The sequence below is a fragment of the Myodes glareolus genome, chromosome 7 (assembly GCF_982192425.1).
Source record: "Myodes glareolus chromosome 7, mMyoGla1.1, whole genome shotgun sequence".
NCBI classification, from domain to species: Eukaryota; Metazoa; Chordata; class Mammalia; order Rodentia; family Cricetidae; genus Myodes; species Myodes glareolus.
In genome coordinates, this window is record NC_142032.1 from 63,720,895 (window position 1) to 63,744,008 (window position 23,114).

The following is a 23,114-nucleotide window of genomic DNA, read 5'->3' on the forward strand; positions in this document are numbered from 1 at the left end:
GGTGATAGAAAGCAGTGGTGTAGCTTGATCCAGCTGTTGATGAACTAATTGGAAGCTATGACTAAGAATCTAATGCAACAGGAAGGAACAGAGTGCAATTTATGTGGCAGATGTACACACAACGTGCCTGTCTTGGAGGGGTCACTGACCATTTCTTTTTGCTAGTTTGGGCATCCAGTTTGGGGACAGGCTGCACGTTTGTAGCCTGGTGTTGCTGATGTAGGAATTTTGGTATCCTGTGTTGGCAAAAATTATCCAGATTCTGATACTGACTTCAGAAGAACTGTCTCTGGTTGGGGGAGAAAGTACGATGGAGATGGAGGAGAAAGGAAGAAGGGTAGGGGCAAGGAGATCTTGAGGAAATGGTATGGTTAATATTGAGGGAGGACATAGATGGAAGCAAGGAAAGAGATACCTTGATTGAGCAAGCCATTATGGGGCTGACTAGTCCAGAACTGTAGAGATTCCAGGAGTCCACAAGGATGACCCTTGCTAAGACCCTAAGAAATAGAGGAGAGGGTGCCCAAACCGGCCTTGCCCTGTAATCAAATAGTTGAATATCTTTTTTAAGAAACAAATTATAGGCTAAAACAATTATATTCCAATAGCTATAATTGCTTAAATGTCATCACAGAACCTTAATCCAGTGGCTGATGGAAGCAGAGGCAGAAACCTGCAGCAGAGCACTGGCCTGAGCTCCCTAGGTCCAGTTGAAGAATAGGAGGAGTGAGAATATGAGCAAAGAGGTCAAGACCATAATGGGGACACACACAGAAACAGTTTATCCGAGCTAACGGGAGTTCACCAACTCCAGCTGGACAGGGATGATCAGCATAGGTCGCAACTAGTCCCTCTAAATGTGGGTAACAGTTGCATGGCTGGGGTAGACTGCAGGACACTGGCAGTGGCACCAGAATATGTTCCTATTGCTTGTACTAGCTTTTGGGGACCCTGTTCTCTTTAGATGGATTCCTTGCTCAGCCCGAATATAGTGGGGAGGGCCTTGGACCTTCCCCCAAAGCAATGTAACTTGTCCTCTCTGAGGAGTGGGTGGTGGGTTGTGTGGGAGGATAGATGGAGGAAATGGGAGGATGGGAAGGAGGGAGAACTGGGATTGCTATGTAAAATGAAAAAAGTTAGTTTGTTTTAATATCTAAGAGAAATAAAATGAAAGAAATCATAAAAAGCATTCAATAAATTCAAAGGAAATAAATATTATACATAATTCAGACTGCATTTATTTCAATCTTTATGTGCTTTTTGATAATATTTTACTATATCTTTAAAGACTTTGTTTTTTTAAACTATTTCTTTTTATGGCTGTCTATACTGTTTTTTTCTCTTTCTCTCAATCTTGTGTACATTTTTTAAACACACTGTGTCTTGCTTAGAGGTCTATTAATGTCTGAATTTGTCCTATTGGGTATCTGAAATGCTTATCTGACGAGAAGTTTTTTTTTAAATCCTAAGTGGTGTGGTTCCTATGGCCTGGATGCTGGCTCCACCCCTCAGCCTTTCAATATAGCAGAGGTATGCTTGCTCTGTGAGCCCCATGTTCACCACCCCAGCTCCATGGATATACTATGACTAAGTTGAGACCATTAAGCAACTTGTCACATGCTGCTTACAACTCCATTTAAGGGCTCTGTAACAGAGCATCCATAAAGACCCAGAGAGCCTTTCCTGCCATTAGCTGGAACCAGGTAGATGTCTCTTAAAGGAACAGTACCTATGTTAGCTGACAGAAAGCATAGCCTATCACAAACCTATGTGACTACCAAGAAACTCCAGTTGACTCGCATTTTTGTGCGTGTAGAAGCCCTTTTGTAAGCTCTCTGGGGCTTTATGTGGATGTACGTTGCCTAATGTTGGATGCCGTTATGTAATCAGAGATTGATTTTTGTTTCTTGGCCACTGATACCTGAATAATAACACAAAAAATTAACCCATTTCTATTAATCTGTGTATCTTCACCATGCTGTGGCTATACTGGTACTATTTTGTTGTCTTTCTCCTTTGGCAGCTACATGGCATCTCTCTGAGTCAGTCTTCTTTCTTCTTCTATCTCTGCTTTAAATTACTGAACCTCACTAAAGATCCAGAACCATTCCTACAACTATGAGGAACCAAGTAGCTTTCTCTTAAAGGAACAATACCTCTGTTAGCTGCCACAAAACAGAACCTATCTAAAAGAATGTGGCTACTAAGAAGCTCTAGTTGACTCACATTTTGTGTGTCTAGAAGCGCTTTTTGTTGCTTTCTCAGGCTTTACGTGGATGCACGTTGATGAATGTTGAATGCCATTATGTAATCAGGATCTGCTTTTTCCCTTTTGTGGCCACACAAACACGAATAATAACACAAAGATGTATTAATTACAACACTGTTTGGCCAACATCAGGCATATTCCTAGATAGCCCTTACATCTTAAATTAAACCATTTCTATTCATCTGTGTATCTCCAATATAGGCTGTGTCTTACTGATATGGCTCTGGTATCTTTCCTCTGGAAGCAACATGGCAACTCCCTGACTCTACCTTCCTTCTTCTTCTATCTTGTTTTTAAAATACTTCCTTGCTATATTCTACCCTGCCACCGGCCAAAGCAAAATCTTTATTAACCAATGGTAATAAAACCTACTCACAACACACAGAAGGGAATCACATATCACAAATCTTAACAGAACTCAAAAAAAAACATGAAAAAGCAAAAAATTCATAATAGCCAAAACCATCCTGTAAAATAAAGAAACTTCTGAACGCATAACCATCTCTGACATCAAGCTCTATTATCGAGCTACAGAAATGAATACAACTTGGTATTGGTATAAAAACATACAGGAAGGGTTTTATATTTATTTAAAATTCAGAAGTGGTGTAAACATTTTTATTTTAAGTTTTAAAAGTCCATATGTCTTCATATTTTCAATAAACACACACACCTTTTAGGGCAACAATAACCCTTTTTTCATTTTTATATTCTCCTGTTGAGTGTTGTGAAAATACTATCATAGTCTAAGAAATTTTTGTCAATAATAGCATTTTGAGAGAATTTTAGGCTTACAGAAGAACTGTCAAAATACTATACCCTTTATCTAGTCTTTCCCCATCCCTTTACGTCAGTCACAGACACCTATAAAGACCCTCTATCATGGACCCACAGGACCACAACAGGCAAGGACTGGTAGGTATTTCTCACTCTTATTCCTGTCCCCTATTCCAAACTCTCCAATCTCAGCCCAGCCCGACAACAGACTGATTAAAATTCACCTCCCATTCCACACCCAAACTTGGGATCCTCCACCAAACCTTGGAGTGAACCCAGATCTTCTTCCTGTAGACCATCTCATCTGCATTCCTAAGCACCTAGCCCATTCCCATTCCTTCCTCTAAAGTTCTAGAACTCGCAAATGCTTTCAACTAGACTCCCAGTAGTCACACCTGGTAGGGATCCTGGGAGGTAAACCACACTGTCCTTCCTGCCCTCCATTATGATCTTTCCATTCTTACCCACACCCAGTAACAATGTGCTTCCAGGATCCCTTAGTCTCACTTCAATTCCCTGGAGACTACAACTTTTGTTCAGACACAGGGTCCTTTCCAAATAATTCTTTGGCTTACTTTAGCCTAGTTTTAGAATACCCTCTTTCTACCACACTTTTTACTCTGTATGGACCCCAATCCTAGGTGTGAAGAGGATCCCCTTAGCTCTGAAACCCCATTCAGCCTTTCTCCTTGCCCACATCTATCCCACTCTGCCATGCAGTCACAGGCACAAGCACTCACTACTGGGCCACCCACAGCCACCAGACTTTGACAAGATCCATACAGAACAACAGAATCCAAGGAATGGCACACCAACCCAACAAAGGCAAGACCAGATATCAACACTTTTCACTTCAGTCATCCCATTACAGATGCCTAGATACCAGCACAGAAACACAAATACCAGAAGTCAAGACAGGATGCTACCACGAAATCCCAGTAAGGCGACTACAGTAGACCCCAAGATACATAATATCTACACAACAAGAACAAACGTAGTTGAAATCAATTATGAATGTGTTCAAGGTCTTTAAATAGTGAGTAAATTCTTTATAGGAATCTGAAAACGCAAGTAGTAGAATGACTATAATAACAACAATTCCTGTCATAAAAGAAGCCTTTAACAGAGCAGCAAACAAACAAACAACAGAATCACTAAAGAGAAGTCAAACTCATCTGGTATTGGTGGTGCTTGCATTTAATGCCAGCACTCAGGATACAGAGGCAGGTGGATCTCTGTGAGTTTGAGGTCAGCCTGGTTTACAAGAGTTAGTTCCAGGACACACTCCAAAACTAAAGTGAAACCCTGTCTAGAACAATTTCAAAAATAAAAAAAGACAGACAGACAAGAAAGAAAGGAAGAAAGAAAGAAAGAAAGAAAGAAAGAAGGAAAGAAAGAAGCAAGCAAGAAAGAAAAAAGCAAGAAAGAAAGAGAGAGAGAGGATAAAAAAAAAACCCAAACTGAGATAAAACTGGAAATAAAAAGTTTAGGAAGAGAAACATCAAAACCTCAGAGGTAAGCCTCAACACTAGAATACTGGACTTGGAAGGGAGAATCTCAAAAATTGAAGATAAGGTACAAGAATGGATATTAAAGACAAAGAAAATGTTGAATCTAAAATTTTGTGACACAAAACATCCAGGAAATATGGAACACCATGAAAATTCTAAATATAGGAACACTTGGGATGGAAGGAGAAGAACCTCAGGCAAAATCAGAGGAAATATTTTTAACAAAACCATTGAAGAAAAAAAATCCTAACTTAAAGAAGGAGCTGCCTTTCAAAGCATAGCAAACACACAGAACACCAAATAGATAGGAACATAAAAAAATTCTCCATGACACATGATAATCATACGATAAATGTACAGAACAAAGAAAGAATATTAAAAGTTATAATGGGGATAGAGCAAGTAACATATAAAGGCAGGCTCATTAGGATAGCGCCTTACGTCTGGGCAGAAAGAAGGTTGGCTAGACCCAGAGGTGGAAACAGAGAGTTCTCTGAAGAAGGATCTTGTGGGAGGAAGTTCAGGATTTTGTCCAGGTGGGCTAGCCTCCCAGCCCAATGCAATAAGACAGGTAGGCATGCTAGACATGAGTGGCACACAAGGGCTACCCCTATGAAGGATTCCAAGCTTAGGAAATACCAGTAAAGCTGTAAAATAGGATGATCTCTGGAGACATTCATGCATGGATGTGGGGTTGTGTTTCTACTTTTCATGAGTGACTGGGGTCAAGATCTGATGCCTGCCTCTCTGAAGCTATGGAGTGAGTTTAGTACATGTAACTGGATTGACATAGGTGTGTTAAAATATTAACACATTTGTCTTCGGAGATCATAAGGAAATGGGGTCCCAGAAATTCTATATGACCAACCTGATGGATAGGAAAGAATCAAATGTAAAGGGAACAATTTGGTATCCAGTAACTGAAACCTGGCATTGAACAACCCCATGTGCAACATCCCCTAAGCAGCTCCAGGACATCAACAGGGGAACTCCTGTATAGACAAGCAAAGGGAAGAGCCAACACTTGGCTCTCCTGTCCTACTAAGCAAGGAAGGTCCAAGGTTCTATTCAGATCAGATAAGGGAGCCACCAAGGTGTCCCAAGTACAGCTCTTCTTAGATGTAGCCGAGACAGACCCACCTGACTCCATAATGAATGTTCATTCTACCACGTCCCCGAGGGGTGATGAGCAGGGGTTCCTACACACATATTTTGTGTAATGTCAGTCTTTTTAATATGCTGGGCATGCTATTGCTAAGGACACGTTGCTGTGTGTGTTCTGCAGAAGCCCATCGAATGTCCTGAGAACTTGCTTGCCTAGTGCTTTCGTGAGCAGCTTCCCCTCAGTTGTCTTCTGAACCCTCTCTCCTATTTGGGGTGGGATAGGGGATAATCTGACAACTGCCTCTAAAATAAAAATTTAAAAATTGGCTTAAAAATTGGCCCATTGTGTCTTCTGATCATCAGGAGTCAAAGCCTCCTGTATTCTGTGCCATACCAGAGATGGAGTAGGGTAGTCAGCTTTCAGGGGCAGAGGAGAGGCAAGATGCAGGTCTGTAAACCCCACTCAAGTAATTGATCTTACAGCTCCTGCTGTTTTTCTTTTACTGCTAACTGAAGAAGTGCGACCATTACACCAGCACAACCACCAGGCCTAATTCCACAGATGGAACAGAGTCCCCACCAGCCACACCATCAGTTACTAGATTCATGGTCATACTGGCACCCCTCATCACCGAATAATCGGGTACCCTGCTTTGTGGAAAATTACTGCTCCCGGTCAGTGAGGTTCAAAAGTATCACTTTCTCATCAACTGATCAGGCCCAACTTTTTGGCTTATATGCTACAAGCATGGTCACTTGATTTGAATCATGAGATTTCCTTTTGCTAGTGTTTCAGGAACCCATTAATTGCTTTTAAGTTTTATAACACAGTATCATCTCTTCATGGAAAATTGACTAGAAACATCAGATATAGTTGAAGCTCATATCATAACTTATTTTTTATTTATTCTTGTTTTCTTAATGTTTTAATACATCTAAACTGTAGTTTCCCCTTCTGTCACTCTTCTTAATACCTCCTTCACCTCATACCAATACCCACTCCAGATCAGTTTATAAAAAAGCAGGCTTCCCAGACACATCTGTCCGACTTGGCTAACAAGATCCAGGAAGACTAGACACCAACCCTCATATCAGAGCTGGGCCATCCAATCCAGTAGGAGATAAAGGGTCCGAGGAGCAGGCAGAAGAGTCAGAGATAAACCCAAACCCTGTTGTTAGAAGTCCCACAAAAGCACCAAGTTAACAACTATAACAGACATGCAGAGGACCATTGAAGACTCATGCAGTCCCCATGATTGTCTCTTCAGTGTTTGTGAGCCCCTAAGAGCCCTGCTCAGTTGATTCTGTGGGTCATGTTCTCCTGGTGTTCTTGACCCCTCTGGTTCCTACCATTCTTCCTCCCCTTCTTCCTTGGGGTTCCCTGAGCTACAAAGGGAAGGACTTGATGGAGATCTCCAAGTTAGGCGCGCTCTCTCTCCTCTCTAATGTTCAGCTGTGGTTCTCTGCATCTGTTCCCATCAGCTGTCAATGGAGGCCTCTCTGATGACATCATATCATATCTTCATGTCCTCTAAGAATTCCTCAAATTTTGAGTTGGGCTGAGACTGTGGCATTTGCTGTTATGCTAAGTGGGTGAAATTTTGTGAGGGATTGAGAATTCGAGGACATTGGAGAATTTAGAACTTAAGTGATCATTCGGTTTGTGAAGTGTAATCATTTTAGCTCCTTTGGATTTCTTATAATGGCTGTTTCTGAATTTGTTACTTTCTGCACTGTTCTATGACTGCAAGAGATGATTCTCCCACCTGCTGTGGGACCTCTGTCTCTGCAGGGAAGCCGATCTGCTGCCAAGAACTCAGGTGCCTTGTTATCTATACCCACTGCCACAGAACGTGGTGGGACTGACGTCCTGTTTACTGATGCTGATCTTCATCTCCACAGACTTCACACACTCTGTCCTCATGAGGGTTTGAAAACTGCAATGAAAAGATGCGTACACTCATGACCAACCTCAGCTGTGATGTCCCATATTGACCACACTCCCCATGCAATGCAATGAGAGTGGCCCTTCCTCAATCTCCCTATACAATGATGGAGCAATCAGTGTTGGTTTATTGATAGAACTACGTCACACCAAGATGATATAGTTAGGTGAGGTAAACCCACAGACTATGCTCTGTAATTGTGTGTTAATGTGAAATCCATCTTCCTACATGGATCAAATGGATAATGACTCTCAGGCAAGCTGTCTTGAGGGCATCCCCAGGGTAGAAATCACCAGAGGGGTCAGTATCCTAGTCTTGTGCATATGGCCTCAGGTGCCTACTTTCTCTGTGCTTAGGGCTGTTTGTTTCAGCTTGAAGACTATGGACACCGTAGGGACTCCTGTTTATTTCAAAGTAGGTAATTGCTCCCTGAGGGCCACTCTCTAGCAATCTCAGTGTCCACACCAAGGGGCAGACTATACATTAAGGTCAACAGCAAACAGGAGAGATACAGGACTCTCATCATTTGGCCACACTGTATGTTCTCCATGACATGCAGACATCTCTGACTTGGATGGGCACTCAGGGACAACTTCTCTTCCATGTGAGCTGATCCTCTGCTTCTCACTTCTTTCCTATGGGCATTTACCTTCCCTGCTTTTTCGTGTGTGTGTGTGTGTGTGTGTGTGTGTGTGTGTGTGTGTGTGTGTGTCTGATTATTCTCACAACATACTTGGTTTTGTCCTAACCTATTCCAATATTTAAAAAACTGTTACCCTGTTACCAGAGTCACTTCCTTCACAGTTTCAGTTTGAAACTAAGAGCTTGGCCCCTGTGGGTCTGCTTTGGGACCTATCTGAGCTGTTGGTCAGTGCTGAACAAAAAGCTTGTCCTGTGAGTTGGCTCTGAGGCAGACTGCGATCTGAGAGAGGCATGGTGGTTTTCTGTGAATCTGGTGCAGAGTTCAGTGTTCAAAGCCTCCTGTGACCCAGAGCTGCAGGCAGACAATTGCTGGGTTGAGATACAGACAGACAGATTTGGGGGCTAAACTGAGAAGCCCTGCGTCCTATATGAGGCCATTGGGCATCTGCAGAGAATGCTGCCAGTCCAACCATCGCTTTGCTTTTGCAAGGACAAGTATTGGCCCTGGAGACTCTATGGGTTTCACGGTTCCTCAGTGGGAAGTGGTGGGATGGAGGTATCAAAAGCTCAGGTCCTGCTATCAAGCTTACCCTGCAGGATAAAGGCCTTGATCTGTACATTTGCAGGGGAGACAATATGCTTCCGTGTTCAAGACATACCCTGTTGGGAGTTCTTTGTTTCCATGTAACCAACAGCCCATTCTTGAATTTTGATGAAGGATCTTGGACCACTCGTTTCCATGGAGACGTTAGAGTAGGTAGAACCTTTTTTAACCACATGCTAATCAATTCACCTGCTATTTAGCCTTAGAGGTCCATATGTTTGAAGATGCCTCAGTGATTAGAGACAGATGGGTGTATCAGGATAGGGAAGAAAGACTTGAAACGGGGCAAGTGTGATAGCCTAGAAATTTGAGGCCTGGGTTGGAACTGTGTCCATGCCTTTAATGCTGTGTTTCCAGCCCTGTCAGAGTATGACACCTTCTCTGGCAGGCACAAGCCTCCACCAGGCCCAGAGAAGGGGGCAGATGCCTATCTACCTCAGTGGGTTTATTATTCACAAGGAGTGCTTAGGGCAGCCATGAAGAAATAGATAGTTGTGGTGTTCACAAAAAATATATTCATTTCATTCCCAAAGAGCCAGGACCATCTATGCCAACAGCATGGAATACTGCTACTGCTTCATGCTCTAGACCCCCAAGCATGCTTCCCTAGAACTGCTTTGCAGCCTGTATCTGAGAAGCCTGGCCTACCCCCTTGATAAAGCTGCTCATCTCTAGGTCCTAAAATACCTGTGCTGGGGACCAGATTGACCCTTGGTGTGTTTTAGTAGGCTAGATTACATGTTGATAGGAGTTCCAGGTCTCAGGATATCATAGGACATGATCGATATCAAAGCTAACAGATGTTACAGAAGGATATTGCCCAACACAGATAGGATGTTCTTCTGTTCTGGGTCTATTGCATACAGAGTGGAGAGCTAGATTATCACACTATGTTGAGAGATGATGTCATCATGTTAATTATGTGCTTTCTACAGCAGCACCCCTGATAAGTATTCCTGGTCACACCTGGCTGCCCCCTATGTGAGATGAAGGATACTCTACACCCTGTGTCCTCTTGACCATACCCAGCTGTGTCACAGTAACTCCCTGGGATTCAGTCTCAAATCACAATGAACAACTACACAGCTGTGGTAGAGTTTGTCCTGCAGGGATTTTCCGGAAATCTTGCATTCCAGGCTTGTTCCTTGGCCTTTTTCTCCATTTTATATGTCCTGGCTGTTATAGGAAACACCCTCATTTTCATGGCCATTAGCCTGAACCCAAGTCTTCACACCCCCATGTACTTCTTCCTTGCAAACCTGACACTGCTGGACATTGTCTGCACATCCACTGTTCTTCCCAAGCTGCTGGAGGGTCTGGTGGGGGAAGGGCAGCCACATCTCTTATAAGGGATGCTTGACCCAGATTTTCTTCCTAACCTGGGTTCTGGGAACTGAGCTGCAGCTGCTCACGGCCATGGCCTATGACCGCTATGTGGCCATCTGTCGCCCACTGCACTACAGCATGCTGATGAGTCGGCCCGTCTGCGTCCTGCTGGCGGGCAGTGTGTGGGTCATCAGTGCAATCAACACATCCCTGAACACTTACCTGATGGCACGGCTCCATTTCTGTGGCCCCAACCAAATCCGCCACTTTTTTTGTGAAATCCTAGCACTGTTACTGCTGTCTTGCAGCCCAACCACCCTCAACAACATCATGACTGTCATTTCAGATGTTTATTTTGGTGTGATCAACTTCCTGTTTACCATGGTATCCTACAGCTTCATCATTGCCAGCATCCTACGCATCCGCTCTGCAGAGGGCAAGAAGCGTACTTTCTCCACCTGCTCTGCCCATCTGGTGGTGGTCGTCTTATACTACTCTTCTCTCATCTAGACTTATGTGCAGCCTGGCTCCGGATCCTCCTTGGGAAATAGCAAGGTAGCTGCCTTAATATACACAGCAGTCAGCCCTACCCTGAACCCCCTCATTTACTCTCTGAGGAATAAGGATGTCAAAGTGGCTCTCAGGAAGGTGTTTCCCTGTGTGTTGAGGATGCAGAAAGCAGTGGTGTGGCTTGATCCAGCTGTTGATGAACTCATTCGAACCTATGACTAAGAATCTGATGCCATGGCAAGGAACAGAAGTGTGATTTATGTGACAGATGTACACACAATGTGCTTTCTTGGAGGAGCCACTGGCCATTTCTTTCTGTCTGTGTGGGGCTCCATATTTGGGAAAGGCTGCATGTCTGTAGCCTGGTATTGCCGATGTAGGGATTTTTGGAATCCGGTGTTGGTGAAAATCATCCGGACCCCGATATTTGACTTGAGAAGAACTGTGACTGGTGGGAGCAGAAGGTAGGGGGAGGTAGAGGAGGAGTGGAAAAGGGGGAAGGAGAACTTGAAGGAATGGAATGATCCAGATGGAGGGAGGACAGAGAAGGAAGCAGGGAAAGAGATGTTTTGATTGAGGGAGGCATTATGGGGCTGGCAAGAGACCTGGCACTGGAGTGATTTTCAGATGGCCAGAGGATGGCCCTGGCTAAGACTCTAAACAATAGAGGAGAGAGTGCCCGAACTGACCTTGCCCTGTAATCAGACTGATAAATACCTTCAGTGCTTCAAGAACCTTCATTTAGTGGCTGCCAGAAACAGAAGCAGAGACCCACAGTGGAGCAAAGGGCTGAGCTCCCAAAGTCCAGTTGAAGAGTGGGAGGAGTGAGAATATGAGCAGAGGTCAAGACTGTGATATGGACGGAGTTCACCAACTCCAACTCAACAGGATCAGAATCAACATGGTTCAAACTAGGCCCCCTGAATGTGGGTGACAGTTGTATGCCTGGGGCAGACTGCGGGACACTGACGATGACACCAGGATTTGTCCCTTCTGCTTGTCCTGGCTTTGGGGGAACATATTCTCTTTGGATGGATGCCTTCCTCAGCCTTGATATAGTGGGGAGGGGCTTGGACCTTCCCCAAGGCAATGTACCTTGTCCTCTCTGAGGAGTGGCTAGTGGGTGTTGTGGGGGGATAGGTGGAGGAAATGGGAGGGTGGGAGGGAGTGGAACCTGGGATTGCTATATAAAATGAAAAAAAGATAGTTTGTTTTAATTTTAAAAAGAAATAAAATGAAAGAAATTACAAAAAGCATTCAGTAAATTCAATGGAAACAATAATATACATATTATTCACTCTGCATTTTTTCAATCTTTATGTGTCTTTTTGATAATATTTTACTGTATCTTTAAGGACTTTGTTGTATTTTTTAAAAACTATTTGTTTTTTAGGTGTCTATACTGTGTTTCAGCTCTCTCCCAGCATATTTACATTTTAAAAGACACTGTGTCTTGCTTAGAGGTCCATTATGTCTGAATTTGTCCTATTGTTTATCTGAAATACTTATCTGACAATGAGTATTTTTAAAAATGCTAAGCAGTGTGGTTGCTATGGTTCTGGATACTGGCTCTGTCCTCAGCCTTTCAATATAGCAGAGGGATGTTTATTCTGTGAGCCCTATGTTCACCACCCCAGCTCCATAAATATAGTGTGACTAAATCGAGACCATTAAACGATTTGCTGCATGCTGTCACAAAATCATTTAAGTGTTCCTTAGCAGAACCTCCCTAAACATCCAGAGCCAATCCTGCCAGTAGCAGGAACCAGGAAGCTGTCTCTTAAAGGAATAGTAGTTCTGTTAGCTGCCAGGAAAGGGTCTATCTTAAAAAAAATGTGACTACCAAGAAACTCCAGTTGACTCATATTTTGTGTGTCTAGAAACTCTTTGTATAAGCTTTATGGGGCTTTATGTGGATGTGTATTGCCGAATGTTGAAGGTCATTATGTACTCAGAGTCTGTTTTTCTTGGTGTAGTAGCAACATAGACCCAAATAATGACCAAAAAATGTATTAATTAGTCTAACAACTGTCTCTGAAATAAAAATTTAAAAATTGGTTCATTGTTCCTTATGATCTTTAAGAATCAATGCCTCCTGTACTCTGTGCCATACCAGAGATGGAGTGGGCTGGCCAGCTACAAGGGGCAGAGCACAGGCCAGATGCAGGGCTGTAAACCCCACTCAGGCCTGACCCTATAGCTTGTGCTGGTTTCCTTTTCTGGTAAACGACTGAGTGTGACCAGTACAGCACTGAAACACCAGCGTAATTCCACAGAGGGAACAGAGTCCCCACCAGCCGCACCATCAGTCACTAGGATCATGGTCACACTGGCACAGCTCATCACCGGAATAATTGGGTGCCCTGCTCTGTGGATATTTACTGCTCCAGGTGAGTGAGGGTCAAATGAGTTCCTCATAAACCAATTAGCCCCAAATTTGAGGCTTAAATGATACAAACATGGTCACTTGATTTGAACCATGAGATTTCCTTATGCCAGTGTTGCAGACAGGATAGATTTCTTATTAGTTTTATATCACGGTATTATCCTTTTATGGAAAATTGACTAGAAAATCAGATGTAGCTGAAGCTCATATCATATTTTATTTATTTTTATTTTCTTAATGTTTTTTTAATACATCTAAACAGCAGTTTCCCCTCCCTTCACTCTTCTTAATACCTCCCTCACCTCACACCAACATGCACTTCAGAACAGTTTTAAAAATGTAGGTTTTCCAGAGATATCAGCCCAACATGGCTAACAAGATCCAGTAAGACTAGACACCAACCTTCATAGCAGACCTGGACCACCCATTCCAGTAGGAGATAAAGGGTTTGAAGAGCAGGGAGAAGAGTCAGAGACAACCCGACCCCCTGCTGTTAGAAGTCCCACAAAAGCACCAAGTAAACAACTATAACATACTTGCAGAGGACCAGTGCAGACTCATGCAGTCCCCATGATTGTCTCTTCAGTGTTTGTGAGCCCCTAAGAGCCCTGATCAGTTGATTCTGGGGATCATGTTCTCCTGGTGTTCTTGATCCCTCTGGTTCCTAAATTCTTTCCCCCTTCTCTTCCTTGGGGTTCCCTGAGCTACAAAGGGATGGACCTGATGGAGATCTCCAAGTTAGGCTCTCTCTTTGCCTAATGTTCAGCTGTGGTTCTTTGCCTCTGTTCCCATCAACTGCCAATGGAGGCCTCTCTAATGACATCATATCACATCTTGATGTTTTCTAGGAGTTGCGCAAATCTTGAGTTGTGCTGAGACTTGAATTTGCTGTTATGCTAACTGGATGAAGTTTATGAGGGATTGGGAATTCATATATTGACAGAGTTTGAGGACTTTGGAGGATTTGGAACTTAAGGTGGAAAATGATCATTTCATTTGCGAAGTGTGGATTATTTTAGCTCCTTTGGATCCTTTTTAATGGCTAATTACAGTGTGGTTACTTTCTTAACTGTTCTATGACTGCAAGAGATGATTTGCCCACCTGCTGTGGGACTTCTGTCTCTGCAGGGAAGCCAATCTGCTGCTAAGAACTCAGGTGCCTTGTTATCAATACCCAGTGCCACAGAACATGCTGGAACTAAAGTCCTGTTTACTGATGTTGATCTTCATCTCCACAGACTTCACACACTCTGTCCTCATGAGAGGGTTTGGAAAATGCAAAGAAGTTTCATACACTCATGACCAACCTCAACTGTGATGTCCCATATTGACCACACTCCCCTTGCAATGCAATGAGAGCGGCCCTTGCTCAATCTCCCTATACAATGATGGACCAATCAGGGTTGGCTTATTGATAGAATTATATCACACTAAGATTATATAGTTAGGAGAGGTAAGCCCATAGACTATGCTCTGGAATTATGTGTTAGTGTGACGTCCATCTTCCTACAGGGATCAAATGGACATGACTCTCAGGCAAGTTGTCTTGAGGTCATCCCCAGGGTAGAAGTCACCACAGGGGTCAATGTCCTAGCCCTCTGCCTCAGGTGCCTACTTTCATTATGCATAAAAGTTCTGGTGTCTCAGCTTGGGAACTATGGACACTTAGGGACTCCTGTTTACCTCAGAGTGGGTAATTACTCTCTGAGGGCCACTCCCTAGCAATCTCAGTGTCCACGCCAATAGGCAGACCCTACTTTAAGGTCAACAGCAAACAAAAGAGAAGCAGGACTCTCATTCTGTGGCCACACTAGAAGTTCTCCATGACATGCAGACATCTTGGACTTGGATGGGCACTCAGGGACAACTCCCCTTTCCATGTGAGCTGATCCTTGCTTTTTTCTTTGTGTGTGTGTGTGTGTGTGTGTGTGTGTGTGTGTGTGTGTGTGTGCGTCTGATTATTCTCAAAAGATATTTGGTTTTGTCCTAATCAATTCCAATATTTTAAAAAATTGTTACCAGAGTCACTTTCCCTCACAGTTTCAGATTGAAACTGTGAACTTGGCCTCTGTGGGTCTGCTTTGGGACCCATCTGAGCTATTGATCAGTGAAGATCAGAAAGCTTACATTCCAACTTGTCTCTGAGGCAGCTCTGAATCTCTGATAGAGGCATGATGCTTTCCTGTGAATCTAGTGCAGAGTTTAGGGCTCAAAACCACCTGGGTCCCAGAGCTTTTGGCAGACAGGTAATGGGCTGAGAGGCCAACAGAGGAGATTTGGGGGCTCAACTGAGAAGCCCTGAGTGATGTATGAGGCCATGGGGCATCTGCAGGGAATGTTGGCAGACCAGATTTGCTTTTGCAGAGACAGGTTTTGGCCCTGAAGGCTATATGGGTTTCATAATTCTTCAGTGGGAAGAGGTCAGGGAGGTATCAAAAGCTCAGGTCCAGTTCTCAGGCTCACCCTACAGGAGAGAGGCCTTGATCTTTGAATATGCAGGGGAGGAGAAACGCTTCCTTGTAAAGGACATACCCTAGAGTGGGTTCTTTGTTGCCATGGAGCCAAAAGCCTACTCCTGAATCTCCAGGAATATTCTGGCACCACTAACTCCCATGGAGACACTAGAGAGGTCAGAACTTTTATTTTAACCACATGATCAGTCCATGTTCTCCTTGGCCAGAGGTCCATATGTTTTAAGAGGCCTGGGTGATTAGAGATTCATAGGTGTATGAGATGTAGGAAAGACAGACTTGAGACTGAGCAAGGGTGATAACCTAGAAATTTTGTGCCTGGGTTGAAGTGTGTCCACTACTATAATGCTGTGTTTCCAGCCCTGACACAGCCTGACAATTTCTCTGGAAGGCATAAGACCCATCAAGGGCCTATCTGCCTCACTGGGTTTACTATCTACAAGGAGTGCTTAGGGTGGCCAGGATGATATAGAGAGTTATGGTGTTCACAAGAGATTGTAGATTTCATTTTCCAAGAGCCAGGACCGTCTGTGCCGACTGCCTGTTGTGCTGTCACTGCTCCATGCTCCAGACCCCCAAGTATGCTTCCCCAGAAGTGTTTTTTAGCCTGCATCTGAGAAGCCTGGCCTACCCCTTGATAAGGCTGGGCATCTCTAGGTCCAGAAAAACCTACGCTGGGGACCAGATTGGCCCTTGGTATGTTTGAGAAGTCTGATACATATGTTTATAGGAGTTCCAGGTCTTAAGATATCATAGGACACGATCAATAGCAAAGATAACAGTTGTTATAGGGGGATACTGCTCACCACGGGCAGGGTTTCCTTCTGTTCTTGGTCTTTTGTGTGCAGAGTGCAGAGTTCAGACTAGCACACACTATGTTGAGAAATGATGTCATCATTTAAATTATGTGTCCTCTATAGCAACAGCACCAATGACAAGCATTCCTAGTCACACCTGAAAGACCCTATGTGAGATGAAGGATGCTCTACACCCTGTGTCTCCTTGACCATTCCCGGCTGTGTCACAGTAACTCTCAGAGGCTCAGTCTCAAATTGCAATGAACAACTACACAGCAGTGGAAGAGTTTATCCTACTGGGATTCTCTATGGATCCTGGGTTCCAGGCTTTCTTCTTGGCCTTTTTCTCCACTTTCTATATCCTGGCTCTTGCAGGAAACACCCTCATTTTCATGGTCATTAGCCTGAACCCAAGTCTTCACACCCCTATGTACTTCTTCCTTGCAAACCTTGCCCTGTTGGACATTGCCTGCACATCCACTGTTCTTCCCAAGCTGTTGGAGGGTCTGGTGGAGAAGGGCAGCCACATCTCTTATAAGGGATGCTTGACCCAGATTTTCTTCCTAATCTGGGTTTTGGGAGCTGAGCTGCTGCTACTCTCGGCCATGGCCTATGACCGCTATGTGGCCATCTGTCACCCACTGCACTACAGTCTGCTGATGAGTCGGTCCGTCTGTGTCCTGCTGGCGGGAACTGTGTGGGCCATCAGTGCAATTGCCTCATTTGTGAACACTTACCTGATGGCACGGCTCCATTTCTGTGGCCCCAACCAGATCCATCACTTTTTATGTGAAATCCCAACACTGCTACCACTGTCTTGCAGCCCGACCACACTCAATAGCATCATGGTTGTCATTGCTGATGTTTATTTTGGTGTGATCAACTTCCTGTTTACCATGGTATCCTACAGCTTCATCATTGCCAGCATCCTACGCATCCGCTCTGCAGAGGGTAAGAAGCGTGCTTTCTCCACCTGCTCTGCCCATCTGGTGGTGGTCACCTTGTATTATTCCACTCTCATCTATACCTATGTGCAGCCTGGCTCTGGATCCTCCTTGGAAAACAGCAAAGTCGTTACCTTATTGTACACAGCAATCAGCCCTACCCTGAACCCCCTCATTTACTCTCTGAGGAATAAGGATGTCAAAGTGGCTCTCAGGAATGTGTTTCCCTGTGTCTGTTGAGGAGATAGAAAGCACTGTTGTGGCTTGATTTAGCTGTGATGAACTCATTGGAACCTAAACTAAGACTCTGATGCCATGTCAAGGAACAGAAGTGTGTTTTATGTGACATACACAAAATGTGCCTCTCTTGGTGGAGCTACTGTCCATTTCTTTCTGTCAGTGACGGCACGCATGATTGGGGCAGGTTGCACGTTGAAATGGAGGGAGGACAGAGAAGGAAGCAGGGAAAGAGATGTTTTGATTGAGGGAGTCATTGTGAGACTGACAAGAGACCTGTCTCTGGAGAGATTCCCAGAAGGCCAGAGGATGACCATGGCTAAGACTCGAAACAATAGAGGAGAGAGTGCCCGAACTGGCTTTCCCTGTAGTCAGACTGATGAATATCTTAAATGCTGCAATAGAACCTTCATTTAGTGGCTGTCAGAAACAGAGGCAGAGACCCACAGTGGAGCAAAGGGCTGAGCTCCTAAAATCCAGTTGAAGAGTGGGAGGAGTGAGAATATGAGCAGAGGTCAAGACCATGATGGGGACACCCACCGAAACAGTCTACCTGGGTTAATGGGAGCTCACCAACTCCAGCCGAACAAGGACAGAATCAACATAGCTCCAAACTAGTCCCTCTGAATATGGGTGACAGTTGTATGGCTGGGGCACCCTGCGGGGGACCACAGGCAGTGGCACAACGATTTCTCCTTCGTGCCTGTACTGAGTATTGGAAACCTATTGTCTTTGGATGGAAGTCCTGCTTGGCATGGATATAGTGAGGAGGGCCTTGAACCTTCCCCAAGGTAATGTGCCGTACTCTCTCTGCGTAGTGGATGCGGGTGGTGGAAGGAATTGGTTAAGGGAATAGAAGGAAGAGAGGGAGTGGGAACCGGGATTGGTATGTAAAATGAAAAAAAAAACTGTTTTCTGTTTAAAAAACTAAAATGAAAGAAATTACAAAAATTCAATAAATTAAAGGAAAACACAACAATATACGTCATTCAGACACTCTGCATATTTTCGTCTTTGTGTGCCTTTTATATTATTTTTTTTCTGTAACTTTAAAGACTTTGTTTTATTGTTTAAAGCTATTTCTTTTTATTGCTATCTATACTGTTTTTCCTCTCTCTCCCAAGCATATGTACATTGTTTTTTAAAACACACTGTGTCTTGCTTAGAGGTCTATTACGTCTCAATTTATCCTATTGTGTATCTGATATCTTTTGCTGTTAAGGAGCATTTTTAAGAAATGCTAAGTGTTGTGGTTGTTCCAAGACTGGAGGCTGGCTCTCCCCTCAACCTTTCAATACAGTGGAGGTATGTTTACTCTGTGAGCCCCATGTTCACCACCGCGATCCAAGGATATAGTTGATCTAAGCAACTTGCAATGTGCATCCAATACCTTATCATCACCAGCATCCAGCACATGTGCCCAGTGGGGGAGAAGCGGAAGGCATTATCTACCTACTCATCACATCTATCTTAGTTAATGTTTCTTTTGCTGTGAAGAGACACCATCACCATGACAACTCTTATAAGGAAAACATTTAATTGGTGTTGGTTTTCAGTTCAGAGGTTAACATCATTGTGGGGAGGGTGGCAGATGTGATGCTGGCTACATCTTGATCAGAAGGCAAACAGAAGTTGACTGAAACACTGGGCAGTATTCTGAGCTTAGGAAACCTCAAAGCCTACCCCTACAGTGACACATGTCCTCCAACCTTCTCAAACAAAGTCACACCTCCTAAAACTGCCACTCCTTATCTGATTATGGGGTTCAATTACATGCAAACTACCAGGCCACGTTGATATGGAATTCCCTCTACATGCTATGAATATGCTCTATTACAATTGGTTAATAAAGAGTCTGCTTTATCCTATATAAGGACAGAATACTGAGAGGCAGGAAAACTAAACTGAATGCAGGGAGAAAGAATGTGCTATGTAACCACCCTTGAAGCAAGAAGAAACAAACCATAAGCCTCATGGTAGTATATGAAATAATAGAAATGGGTTAATTTAATATTTAAGAGATATCTAGGAATACTTCTGTGTCATTGACCAAAGAGTATTCTAATTAGTATAGATTCTGGGCAGGGTCAGTCAGGAAATGAAAAATCAGTCTCCAAGTTCAGTGTCGCCTTCCAACTTGCCCAGAGAGAAATCAATTGCCTGCAGTAATGTACGAGTTCCTGAGCTGCACGCTGAACCCCTTCGCCTGTACACTGAAGAACAAGAATGTCAAGGATGCTTTGAAGAGACTTTTGCACTTTCTTCAATGTTAGTTGGAAATGTGTACATTGCTGTTCGGTCACTGTAAGCCCGTCTCTCACCTGCCTTGCTAAGAGTATCTTCCTGTCTCTGTGCTTTGTGGCCTGTCTTTGTGTTTGGTTATGCATGTTATAGAAAACAGCCTTCAAATTCAGGACCTGGAAATGTGCTTTTTTTTCGGTGTTGGCAGTTTTGATTAGTTGAAACTTGTCTACGTACACCTAATAAAAATTGATCCACGTCACCACCACTCCAAGACCTGCCAGTTGCTCTTCCTTTATATAGAAAGTCATGTTGCCTTCCCAAAGGGACACAGAGAGCCTTGCTTTTCTGAGCTAAGTACTTGCCTATCAGCTCCTACTTTCTGTATATGTACATCAATATATCAATATGAACATTGGTAAATAAATGATCTGTTCTCAGTGTCTTCTCCCTACTATACATATGGTCAAGTGCTCTATTTAGTGGTTCACAGGCTACCCCTCAGTCTTCCTTCACTAGGCAAAGGTGTCATGTCACTATGGAATCATTGAGTGCAGAGCCTTGGGGCAGTATAAGGTGTAGTGGAGCTGTTTCCTTACCTTGTAGCAGCTGGGAACAGAGACACTTAAACTGGGTTCTTCTCCCCCACCCCTTGTGCCATGCTTCCCTGTACTCTGCACTTGGAAGATGACACACAGCTGGGCAGTGAGTCCTATTTGGAAATAATTGAAAGATAAGCATTGTTGAATAGTAGCAACCTTGATGGATGGTTAGTTTACACAAAACTCATCCAGGCAGGAGAAATGCTGAGATCCACGTTAGAGCTATGATTTAACAAACCTTTGCAATGACACGGGGTCTGACAAGAGAACATTATGCCAGTGTCAGGTTCTAGTCTCACATCTTTGGATGCTGAAATCAGGGAAGGTTCCATGGGGATCATAGGCTCTCAGACTCAACACATAACTCAGGTACTCTATGAGGATTTTCTTCCCTCAACCTGGGAAATGAACCAAGCACCAAGGAAAACTGTGAGGTAAGATTGAGAAAGATGAAGACAGTAAAATTAGGTCAGCAAATGCCTAGAACAAGTGTGGGCAGGGTTCATTATTTGCTATCTCCTTAGCCATTCACTCTTGGTCTTTTCTGCAGAGGTTCAGATATTATCAAATGGGGTTCACTAAAAGGACTGCACTTGAGATTTAACAAGATTTGATTTAGTGAGTGATAGAAATAGCTTAACATTTAATAGCTTTGAACATATATGCATACATTTTTAATTACAAAGTATAGATAGTTAAAGTTATCTAAAACATTTGAATGAGTAGAAATCAGTATTATCAGGTAGACAGTATTACATTTCTTAGCTCAGGTGATGACTTAGCCTGTGCCCCCAGAATCAGAGGATGCATAAATAAAGGCTTAAGTAATCTTTTATACTCCTTGCCCACTCCTTCCAGAGTTCCACTCAAAGATCTTGTCATCATTGTGGAAATGAAAGTATTTTAAACGATGTTTTAAATTCTTTGTTTCTCAGGGTATAAATCAGGGGGTTCAGAGATGGGGTCACAGTGGTGTACAGAACAGCAATAGCCTTGTCCAGCACACCAGCAGTTCCTAGGGCTGGCCTGACATAGGTATACAACACAGTGGAATAATAAAGGGTGACCACAATCAGGTGGGCAGAGCAGGTGGAAAAGGCATGCTTCTTGCCTTCCACTGAGCGGATACGCAGGATGCTGGCAATGATGAAGCCATAGGACGTCATGGTCAATAGGAAGTTCAAGCCAGTCAAGAACATGTCTGCAATGACAGTCATGATGTCATTGATAAACGTGGGGCTGCACGACAGCATGAGCACAGAAGGGATCTCACTGAAGAAGTGTGTGATGAGATTGGGGTCACAGAAGGACAGTGGCAACACTAGACAAGTGAGCACCAAGGCATTGAGAGCCCCTGTAAACCACACAAAGGTTGCAAGGGCCACACAGACCCTGCCACTCATGAGGGTTCCATAGTGCAATGGCCGGCAGATTGCGAGATAACGGTCATAGGCCATAGCAGAGAAGAGCAGAAGCTCAGAGCCCAGGACCCAGGAGAAGATGAACATCTGGATGAGACATCCCCCATAAGATATGGTGTTCTCAGTCACCAGGCTCTGCAGGACCTTGGGTAGGACAGTCACAGTGCAGATCACATCCATCAGGGCAAGGTTAACCAGGAAGAAATACATGGGTGTGTGGAGGCTGGGACTCCTGTGGATGGATGTGATAATCAGACCATTGCCAATTATGGTCACCATTAACAAGATAAAGAAGAAGCAGAAGAGGGCATCCTGGATCCAGGGGTCATCCACGAAGCTTTGTAGGATGAGCATGGTCACAACTGACTGGTTCTCAGGAGCCATGGATAACACAGCCTATGCTCAGGATGGGAGTTGTAGCTTGGGGCTCTGACAAAAGAAGAATGAGCTTTATTTTGATTAACTGAGAAGGATTTTAAATCTCAGTTAATAGTCAATGCTGTGTAACAAGGAACCCATTCTGGTAAGAAAGCAATGTTTAAATTTCATTCTCATGGATCACATGCTAAAGTAATGAGCAGGTCACGGACACATCCCACATGGGCTCTGTTGTGAATATGGGTGGGCCCTGCGTGCAAGATCCCTAAGCAAATTCTTCCATACATGCTGTATCTCATCCCACAAGGAGGGAGAGATGGCGAAGGTCACGAGAATCACCCAGGCCACAGTGACTGGAGATTGTGGTGTGGATGCTGGGAAGACATGAATTACTCCTCATCATCACTTGGACTGTGGAAAGGTACAGTGAGAACGGTTTCATTTGGTGCTTGCTGCTTGCCTGAGAGTGTGGGGAATAGCACACAGAACAAGTACTGTGTGACTGATTTTCTGGAGACAGAACCAGTGTCATCTTTGTGACAATGTGACTTCTCATGCAGCTGACAACCTTGACCCCAGAACTTCCTATCCTTGAACTCTATTCCACTAGGACAATAAGCTGAGGCATAGCATTCAAGGCTCATACTCCAGCTGGTGCGAAAAAGAGTGTCTTTTACGGATTCTAGCGTGTCTCTCAACTTTAAGCCATAGAGACTCAAGTGGTCCCCGACCCAGTTCTTGCAAGGCTGCTCAGAGAATCATCTGAAGGAACCAAACCATCCCTGTAGGACTTCACATTGCCAGTCACTGTCCAGTAAATGGTACACACATGCCCCGAATGATGAGAACACAGGCCTCTGTTGAGAAGACAAGGAGTTGTGGCAACCCAGACTGGGTCCTGCTGGACTATGTGTGTACTGCTCACTTGCCACTTCCCACTACCAGCCT

At 44.0% G+C, this 23,114-nt stretch overlaps 2 protein-coding genes and 1 pseudogene across 2 annotated transcripts; 2 read left to right on the forward strand and 1 right to left on the reverse strand.

Annotated features, from left to right (window-relative positions):
* The first annotated feature begins 9,923 nt into the window (after nucleotides 1–9,923).
* On the forward strand, nucleotides 9,924–10,911 carry LOC148121445 (olfactory receptor 13A1-like; annotated as a pseudogene).
* A 5,692-nt stretch (nucleotides 10,912–16,603) lies between these two features.
* Nucleotides 16,604–17,527, forward strand: LOC148121446 (olfactory receptor 13A1-like). The gene has a single exon (XM_087907645.1). The coding sequence runs from the start codon at nucleotides 16,604–16,606 to the stop codon at nucleotides 17,525–17,527; it is 924 nt and encodes a 307-aa protein (XP_087763771.1).
* A 3,721-nt stretch (nucleotides 17,528–21,248) lies between these two features.
* LOC148121447 (olfactory receptor 13G1-like) lies at nucleotides 21,249–22,172 on the reverse strand. The gene has a single exon (XM_087907647.1). The coding sequence runs from the start codon at nucleotides 22,170–22,172 to the stop codon at nucleotides 21,249–21,251; it is 924 nt and encodes a 307-aa protein (XP_087763773.1).
* Nucleotides 22,173–23,114: the final 942 nt, after the last annotated feature.